Raw genomic sequence first — 10,188 nt, 5'->3', positions numbered from 1 at the left:
GTAAGTAGTTTCTTTTCTCTGCACTATATGTGAGTAAGTGTGTGTGTTTTATGTACGACTTCATCCTTTTGAGTGATGAAATTAAGAGTGTAAAACAGCATAATTGGTGTTTGTTAAACTCCTTTCTATACCAAGTTCAAATACCTCAGACTTTTATAACTCTAGGGCAGAATTATGTGACTTTTTCTTTTTAAAAGCATGACTTACTTGTTTATGGTTGGGATTTTAGGTGAATTCACTTCTATTGGGATTCTCAAAAAAAAAAAAAATAATCCTTTGAAGAAGGGGGGAAAAAGCCCTTGTATTTACTTTATGTCTGCCTTGATGTACAGTGTATGATGTTTCAATTCTTTGGCTAAATACGAGGAGCCTCTGAGTGATGCATCACATATTTTTTGTGGGGATGATCCTCTGAAAGTCTCCTACACTCTGTTAGTTATTTAAGAGCTCAAGGACAGCCTCTGTCTAGACTGATCAGTCATTGTAAAGCACACAACTTCTGTGATGTGGCTTCATTATGTACTTACAGTTGGTTTCAATTTCTTTAAATCCAGATGCCTCTTCATTCTTTGGAAAGTATAAATTTTATTTATAAACAGTTTTGTTTTTACATAGTTGTTTACTTTATTTTAGTTTTGGGGCCATGGGTTTAAACTGGATAAATGTAGGTAGGAGCATTGGTAAGAGAAACTGGAGAAAGCAAATGAACAGCCCTCAGGGTTCATTTCTACAGCTCCCCTCATCATAGATTGTCTTTGGATGGACTGATTAAAATCTACCCTGGCAAGAGTGAGATACACCAGGGAGAGACAACTGTTCTTTCTTAGGAGCCAGTTGGTAGTCGCATGGTGGGGCTGAATGTGCAATTACACGGACACTATCACTTGGATTTGATTTGTAATTGGCGAGTAGGAAGAGTTTCCATTTTCATTGTTTTCCAACTATGAAGTATGATAATTCAGTCTTCGAAATCAATGGGCATCAGCACAAAACATTATAATTAACTGGCTACTCTTTGGAGGACACACAGCAAGCTCCATCCTGTGCAAGATTCTCAGATCATAACTAAGAACTAAGTCAGGGCTCTTTGGATTTTATAGATTACGACTGTAGTTCTATGTACCATGTAAAACATTTGTTCCACAGATATGTGAAATGCCAAGTGCCTAATTTACATGCTGCTGCTGCTTCTGCTAAGTCGCTTCAGTCGTGTCCGACTCTGTGCGACCCCATAGACGGCAGCCCACGAGGCTCACTCGTCCCTGAGATTCTCCAGGCAAGAACACTGGTGTGGGTTGACATTGCCTTCTCCAGTGCATGAAAGTGAAAGGTGAAAGCGAAGTTGCTGAGTCTTGTCCAACTCTTAGCGACTCCATGGACTGCATGCAGCCCACCAGGCTCCTCCATCCATGGGATTTTCCAGGCAAGAGTACTGGAGTGGGGTGCCATTGCCTTCTCCGAATTTACATGCAGCTTTTAGTAAACATTAAAAGCAGAAAGTACACAGGACGTTTCTGTTTTTAACTTGATGTCTAGTTCTCAATGTTTATTTTTCCATTTGGCAGTTTGTAGGGAAAGTGGGATGATTTTTTAAAAAATTTGTCCAGTTTTATTGATGTATAATTGACATACAGTACTGTATCCACTTATGGTGTATAGCATAATAATTTGACTAGCAGACATCATGAAATGATTCTCACAGTAAGTGTAGTGAGCATTCATAGTCTCATATAGATACAAAAGAAAAAGAAAATGTTTTCTTTGTGGTGAGAATTCTTAGGACATACTATCTTGTTGTTCAGTTGCTAAGTCATATCCGACTCTTTGTGACCTCATGGACTGCAGCACACCAGGCTCCTCTGTCCTTCACTATCCCTGGAGTTTGTTCACATTCTTATCCATTGAGTTGGTGATGCTAGCTAACCATCTCATCCTCTCTTAGCAACTTTTATATATAACCCAACAGTGTTAATTGTGTTCATAATGTTGTATATTACATACGTAGTACTAATTTATCTTATCACTGGAGAGAGTGGGATGATTTAGAAAGTGAATTATTTAAAGGTGGGCTTGTGGAATTCACTACCTGTAGTGAGTGCTGACCTCACTCTGGTCTGTGGGGTGACTCATGTTCCCAGAGGCACTGAGAAAGGCCAAGTTCCTCTTCATTGATGGTTCTAAAAGTCAGGGACTCCCTTCAGGTAATTGCACTAATCTTGCCACAACCATTCTTTTCATGAGTTATTTCATAAGCTGTGACTTTCCAAATATTAGCTCATTTGATCTGTATAATGGTTTTAATAGCTGTGCTGTTAGGTACATTGAGTTAATTTTAAACATGTTCACACAGAAAGGTTCAATAGTTCATGTGTGCCTGTTCATTTTATTTTATGAATCTACTTTATGGTCTCATTTCCAGGGACGTATTATGTTGTAGAAACGTGTATGCCCAGTGTATCCTCTGTGGCATAGGTCAGAGAGGGGAAGATTCCCCCCGACTCACAGTTGTGATATCTGCTGGTTTACAGGTGTTAGACTTGTCACCTTCAGTAAACACCTCAACACAGAGTCCTTCTCAAACTTCTCTGGTCTCTCCAATGCTGGCTTACAGCAACGGCTATATAAAAAATATTTTAAAAAATTGTTGTTGAATTTGTATGATGTTGTCAGTTTCATGTTGGGATCCATCGGTAGCCCTTTTTGGGTTGTGTTGTCAGGAAAAATCAAATAGACAAAGCAATCTTAAGCCCTAAAATGTAAAAGGAAAATTATCATAGAGATTTAACCTACCATTTCTTCCTCTGATGTCCTCAGTCTCTTTTGTGTTGGAAAAATTGAATTGAATTGGATTGTGTTGGGAAAAATCAATTGCATTGGAGTTTCTAAAAACATTTGAATATGAACATATTCCATGAAAGCAGGAAGTGCAGAGAAAATTTTTCAGCACGAATGGATTTCTAATTGAACTATGCTATTTAAATGTATTACATTGAATGTTTATGCTTAGTTTTTAAAATTTTAAATGAATTTATAACAGTGGTGTTTTAAAATAATGCTTTAGAGGGGAAGGAATTGGTGCCAGGTTCTTAGTAGAAAAGTTGTTTTCTGTCTTGCAATCTAACATTTATAATGTAGTGACATAGTATAGTTGATTAATAGATTTTGTTATGATGGAGTGAAGCAGGAGGTCTTTATTGATTTTGTTAATCATTTTCTAACTTTGGAGTAAAAGGAGGGCCTAAAAAGATGGGAAGCAATTAACTAAACAAACACAAAACATAGTGGAAAGACCCCTGGGGTCTAAGATTGAATCTTATTCAGAATTTGTTCCATTTCTCCCTTGCTGGTCCTTACCTGTGAGTGTTTTAGGTACCCAGAACTCATCTTGATGTAACACAGTTACTTTAAAACCTGAATGTATTCTCTCTTTCTACAGCTGTTTCCAACCTAGATGAGGAGAGTCGATGGACGGTCCACTACACTGCTCCATGGCACCAGCAGGAGAATGTGTTCCTCCCCACCACAAGACCCCCCTGCGTGGAGGACCTGCACCGCCAAGCCAAGCTCAACCTCAAATCAGTACTGAGGGGTAAGATGAAACCCGCCAAGCTTGATGTTCTTGCATTCTTGGCTGTTAGAAATGAAAACATAGATTTGGTTGCTATTTGTAAAAGACTACTTAAAATGAACTTATACTATGCTGTGTCTTTGTAAGTTATCATAAATACAGCTTAATACATGCTAAGTATGATCTGGTGTCTATAGAAAGCTGCCTATTTACAGATAGGCAAATGTATCCTCAAAGAGGCTTTTCTGGGTTAGAACCCTTTCAGTTCAGTTCAGTCGCTCAGTCGAGTCCGACTGTTTGCAACGCCATGAACTGCAGCATGCCAGGCCTCCCTGTCCATCACCAACTCCCGGAGTTTACCCAAGCTCATGTCCACTGAGTCGGTGATGCCATCCAACCATCTCATCCTCTGTTGTCCCTTTCTCCTCCTGCCGTCAACCTTTCCCAGCATCAGGGTCTTTTCAAATGAGTCAGTCGTATCAGGTGGCCGAAGTATTGGAGTTTCAGCTTCAACATCAGTCCTTCCAATGATCACCCGGGACTGATCTCCTTTAGGATGGACTGGTTGGAGCTCCTTGCAGTCCAAGGGACTCTCAAGAGTCTTCTTCAACACCACAGTTCAAAAGCATCAATTCTTCAGTGCTCAGCTTTCTTTATAGGCCAACTCTCACATCCATACATGACCACAGGAAAAACCATAGCCTTGACTAGATGGACCTTTGTTGACCAAGTAATGTCTCTGCTTTTTAATATGCTGTCTGGGTTGGTCAAAACTTTCCTTCTGAGGAGTAAGTGCCTTTTAATTTCATGGATGCAGTCACCATCTGCAGTGATTTTGGAGCCCAGAAAAATAAAGTCTGACACTGTTTCCACTGTTTCCCCATCTGTTTGCCATGAAGTGATGGGACCAGGTGCCATGGTCTTAGTTTTCTGAATGTTGAGCTTTAAGCCAACTTTTTCACTCTCCTCTTTCACTTTCATCAATAGGCTCTTTAGTTCTTCTTCACTTTCTGCCATAAGGGTGGTGTCATCTGCATATCTGAGGTTATTGATATTTCTCCCAGCAATCTTGATTCCAGCTTGTGCTTCCTCCAGCATTTCTTATGATGTACTCTGCATATAAGTTAAATAACCAGGGTGACAATATACAGCCTTGACGTGCTCCTTTTCCTATTTGGAACCAGTCCGTTGTTCCATGTCCAGTTCTAACTGTTGCTTCCTGACCTGCATGCAAATTTCTCAAGAGGCAGGTCAGGTGGTCTGGTATTCCCATCTCTTTCAGAATTTTCCACAGTTTATTGTGATCCACACAGTCAAAGGTTTTGGCATAGTCAATAAAGGAGAAATAGATGTTTTTCTAGAACTCTCTTGCTTTTTCAATGATCCAGCGGATGTTGGCAATTTGACGTCTGGTTCCCCTGCCTTGTCTAAAACCAGCTTGAACATCTGGAAGTTCACGGTTCACATATTGCTGAAGCCTGGCTTGGAGAATTTTGAGCATTACTTTACTAGCATGTGAGATGAGTGCAATCGTGTGGTAGTTTCAGCATTCTTTGGCATTGCCTTTCTTTGGGATTGGAATGAAAACTGACCTTTTCCAGTCCTGTAGTCACTGCTGAGTTTTCCAAATTTGCTGGCATACTGAGTGCAACCACCAGTACTCAAATAAACCCCTGCCGATATGGGAAATTTTGCCAAATTTTGCCACTGCTTTTTTAAGACCATAGTTTAAATATTCAGAGCAAATTGTTAAAGTTAGTACTTTGTAATGGTCTGTTCAGTTAATTCAAGTTGGGTGGAAAGGAGACCTAAATACATACTTTGAGGACATGCAGAGTGGTTTGATTTACCAGAATTTGGGCTCACCCCAGCAGTACTCCTTCTAGTCCAGGTGGGCAGAGTGCACTGTGGCTGGTAGGAAATCCAAGAAGAGTAGACACTTGTATCTAGTTTAAAATTCTCATTTTTACCTCAACTTGGTGATGTTAAGAAAAGTGTATACACGGCAAAGAGGACAAAGTGATAAAGAGGGGAAGAAGAAGTGATTTTTAAAGAAGAAGTGATTTTTAAGATTCAGTTTTTCAGCCACTAAGTCATGTCTAAGTCTTTGCAACCCCATAGACTGTATGTAGCATGCCAGGCTCCTCTGTCCTTCACTGTCTCCCAGAGTTTGCTGAAATTCATGTCCATTGGATTGGTAATGCTGTCTGACCATCTCATTCTCTGTCACCCCCTTCTCCTTTTGCCTTCAATGTTTCCCAGCATCAGGGTCTTTTCCAATGAGTCAGCTCTTCGCATCAGGTGGCCAAAATATTGGAGCTTCAGCATCAGTCCTTACAATGAATAGTCAGGGTTGATTTCCTTTAGGATTGACTGGTTTGACCTCCATGTAGTCCGAGGGACGCTCAGGAGTCTTCTCCAACACCACAGTTTGAAAGTATCAATTCAGATTTAGAGACTTTCCCTTAAAACAAAGAACCAACATTCTTATTCTCCCGGATGCTGTTTCTACCAGTTTTCTCCTACCATGTGCTGTTTGGGGTCTAATTATACTAAAAATAATATTTGTTGCTTATGTGCAATTTAATTTAACTGGACATATCCTGTATTTATCTAATTGTGAAAGACTTATATCTGGAGAAATACTGTTACTGATTGAAGGAAACCCCAGCTTGAGGATCCCTCTTATTTTTGTTATAGTTTTCACTTATGTATCAGTCATTAATTAATTCTTTTATTAATGTGCTCTGATTATTAGCTAACAGTTAACACTCAACTGTATATGAAGTACTGTTCTAAACTATTGCACATTGTATCTCATTTAATCCTCACAGTAATCCTACTACAAACCATTACTGTGCCAAGTTTTACAGATGAAAACATGGAGACACAGAGTTTAGAAATGTGCTTGAGATCTCAGACTTAGCGATAGATCCAAGATTTAAACTTGGACCATCTCAGGCTGCAGAGCCCACATTCTTAACTGCTGCCTTTATCAACCATTTGTTGGAAATCTATTATTCTAGCAAAATGCAGAATACACCAGCAGGATCTCAGCTGTCGATAAATTTATACTTATATCTGGAGAACAAATCACAATGTGAAAAATACTTGAGAGGTGCCAAAAACTGCTGTATTGCAGTTAAAGAAAGCAGAACATCTCTGCTTAGAGAAAGAATAGCTGTCAGTAGAGTCACAATAGATGTGATATTCTGAACAGAACTGTACAAACATTTTTAATCATTGCCCTGTTTTTTCTTCCTTTTATCTTGTATAATGCTTTGATTATCTCATATGTATCTTACAGGTTTATGTATTTTATCATGTATCTTATAATGTTGGCATTGCACTGTCTAGAAAAGAGGACATTACTGGGCTCCATTTTACATTTAGCCTGAGTAACCCCTTATATGGGCTTCTCAAATGGGACTAGTGGTAAAGAACCTGCCTGCAGGAGATGCAAGTGATGCGGGTTCGATCCCCAGGTCAGGAAGATCTCCTGGAGGAGGGCATGGCAACCCACTCCAATATTCTTGCCTAGAGAATCCCATGGACAGAGGAGCCTGGCGGCCTACAGTCTATAGTGTCACAAAGAATCGAACACCACTGAAGCAACTCAGCACACAAGCCACATATTTAGTGACTACAAGCCTAGGTGAAAAGAATCATGTGCGTTGGGCTCTTCTGTGTGGCCTTAGAGATGTACTTTGGCTGTGTTGCCTTCATGATGTGCCTAAATCCAACCAGAATTTCTTCTCGATCCCTTCAGTTCCTAGTGATTTGTCTTTAGGAACTTTTGACAAAGTACTTCTTTACCTGGAGTTTACGTTCATACACCAAAGAATTAATAAGAATATTAAATGGCACAGTTCCCAGGACAAACCCCGGAGGCAGTGCCATTGTTAACATTTCTTTTGTTGCTCTGAAGACCAAGCCCTGCCTGGTCTGGCTTGTAGAAAATACCTTCAGGAAGGTATGTGTGAGTTTGAATATTCAGGCCCAGTGGTTTTTTGATCACTTTCCAGGAAATTGTGCTTCATGACCTCTTTCGTGTATTTTCAAGCACCTAATCAGAGCTTCTCTTTTCTGCCCTTAGGACACTGTATATCTATGTATAGATTTTTCTAACTTCATTTTCTTTTGAACTGTTTAGTAGATACCTATGAAATATCATCATCCACATTTTGCCGACACTTAGATTTTATTTTGAAAAGGTAAATTCTATAGTGATTGCTTAAGTGCCCTAAAGTGGTTCATCGAAGGGATCTACTATTAATAAGATTAATAAGTTTGGAAAATCCTTAGAGCCCAACTTTTAAAGTCTGGATTTAAATGAGCCTTAAGGGATTTTAGATAATTGATAACTTGAAGCACAGTGGTTGAGAGAGATGAAACGAGAAGGAATATCTGAGTGCTTTTGTTTCTCATTTATTTACTTTTAATCACATGTACTTTCACATACCACTTCCCCGACATCATGTTAGCAACCTGTAATAAACATAACATGAATGCAAAGTATTTGTTATATCATTATCAGTGAAGGTTAAAAAGAAAAAATCCAGTCCCTGAATATATGGTACTATTAAAGTATGATGTTATGTAAGATTATTAGTCTAAGATAACTTAACCTCAGCATTCTTTGATTAAAAATATAGAAAGGTAAGTCAGTATTCACAATGAGTAATCTGTTTTGTTCCTTCTATTCTTACTGTGACCTTGTTCACAGTTTTAAAAAAGGAGTACTATCCTTTGAGGGCTTCCCTGGTGGCTTAGTGGTAAAGAATCCACCTGCCAAGCAGGAGATGCAGGCTTGATCCCTAGGTCAGGAAGATCCTCTAGAGAAGGAAATGGCAACCCACTCCAGTATTTTTGCCTGGAGAATCTCATGTACAGAGGAAGCTGTTCATGGGATCACAAAGAGTCAGGCATGACTGAACGATTAAACAACAAGAAATTAATAAGTAAGTGTTGTAAATATTGGCTTATGTTAAAATAATGCGGAAATGCTTAATGGTCAGTAGACCAGTAGACCACAGGTTTACCGAAAATGTTTTTATGAAAAAGCTAAGCTTGCGTTAGTACCTAAAGGGTAGATGTAGATACTACTTGTGTATTTTAAGGATCAATTTTGTGCTGTGCCAAGAGTTTTTAAATGAATGGACAAAAGGTCATGCGTCCCCAGCTTTAAAGAGCTGAGGTGCTTGCCGTCTGGTGTCAAGACTGAAATGAACAAACAGTAGAGTAATGGAAACGTATGAAGTACACTGGGTATGTAGAGGAGAGTTCGATCCACCAGAAAAGCCTTGGGAGACCCCACTCTCCCATTCCCCCGTTGAAGAGAGGATGGGCTTTTATAGTGTCAAATGGCATGTGAAGTGCCTAGAGGAGGTAGCTTCCATTCTGGCCCAACTAATGCAGGCAGATCTTTTGTGTTTGTTCTTAGGGACCAATCTCTGGAGAATTTGATAGAATTTAGTGGCCATGCTCTTGGATCAAATGATTTTATATTTTAATTGATGTATTTAGTTACTGGAGACTTAGGTAGTGATTTATTGCTAACAATAACACAAAAATGTACCAAGATTTTAAGAGTATTTTGATATTAGGCCCAACTGGACATCTGGCTAGTTATGAATAATAAATTTTATTGAATAGTAAATTTTACTAAATTTTCAGAAGAATTCTACTCTTTACATCTCCATGGTTGTTTAAACCCTTCATAAACTTCATCAGAGTTAGCTGTGATAATGAATAACCTCTATCTAACTAAATGTTTAACTGGATAGTTTTAGCTTTTATTGAAAAGGCCACAATTCAGTGGGAAAGGGGGAATTGAGGGATGGGGTAGGCTTGCTTGGACTCAATGAAAGTTTTAGATTTTATGTCTTTATAACCTGTGAGCCTCATTTGGCAATTATACGATTATTAAAGGTTGTAATGAAAAAATGTTACTTCAAGCCCTCATCCCCTAAAAGCTCAACTTGGGAGAGAGATGAACATACTTTCTCAGTGTGCTTAGCAGGCAGTTTGGTTCCTGCATCTGTGTAACTCCTGCCTGAATTAGTTCACAGAGTGTCTGTTGTTGACATCAGAAATGTCTAGTCACAGCTCTCTTTCCTGAAAAACCACACGTTAGCAGGTCAGCATGCTCTGTGGCTCCAGAATTAGAAGTGTGAGCACAGGGAGGAATGTTGGATCTGGCTTGTGTTAATTCAGAGTCAGAAGGTTATATTTATTATATCTGGAGACATAGGAATTGAGGATATACATTGTGAAGAAATGACTACTTATACCAAGTAATTTAAAGCAATAGAATGTGCGTGCGTGTGTGTACAAACCAACCTGTTTGACATTAAATAGCGGTATACCTTTTTCAAAATTATGGACACAGTTTCTAAGTTGTTCTAGCCAGGTTTCTCTGACAGTTCCTGACACACAGACTTTATCTTTATCTGAAGGTCACTGCGTAACCTTTCATTGTCAGGAAGCCATCAACTAGTTCCATGTAGACTTGGACAAGTGAGTCTGTTCTGGGAAAGGCTGTGGGGGCCTCTCTGGATTTGATGAGGGGGCTTGATGGTGACATCTGTGTGCGTTGGGCACATGGGTCCATGGGTTTT

At 39.3% G+C, this 10,188-nt stretch overlaps 1 protein-coding gene across 8 annotated transcripts in view; it reads left to right on the top strand.

Moving 5' to 3' along the window:
- The window catches only part of NHSL1 (NHS like 1), a 415,209-nt gene that overhangs the window by 346,125 nt on the left and 58,896 nt on the right, over positions 1-10,188 (top strand). For 7 of the 8 annotated variants that reach the window (XM_070795555.1, XM_070795556.1, XM_070795557.1 and 4 more), the window contains one exon: positions 3,437-3,589. In XM_070795555.1, the coding sequence (XP_070651656.1) occupies positions 3,437-3,589 (153 nt within the window). Of the gene's footprint in view, positions 1-10; positions 2,202-3,436; positions 3,590-10,188 lie in introns of those variants that run through there. The other variant, XM_070795558.1, reaches the window with a different exon arrangement.

Source organism: Bos indicus, chromosome 9 (assembly GCF_029378745.1).
Source record: "Bos indicus isolate NIAB-ARS_2022 breed Sahiwal x Tharparkar chromosome 9, NIAB-ARS_B.indTharparkar_mat_pri_1.0, whole genome shotgun sequence".
Taxonomy (NCBI): Eukaryota; Metazoa; Chordata; class Mammalia; order Artiodactyla; family Bovidae; genus Bos; species Bos indicus.
The sequence above is the reverse complement of the archived record's forward strand: the minus strand, read 5'-3'. Positions and strand labels throughout refer to the sequence as shown.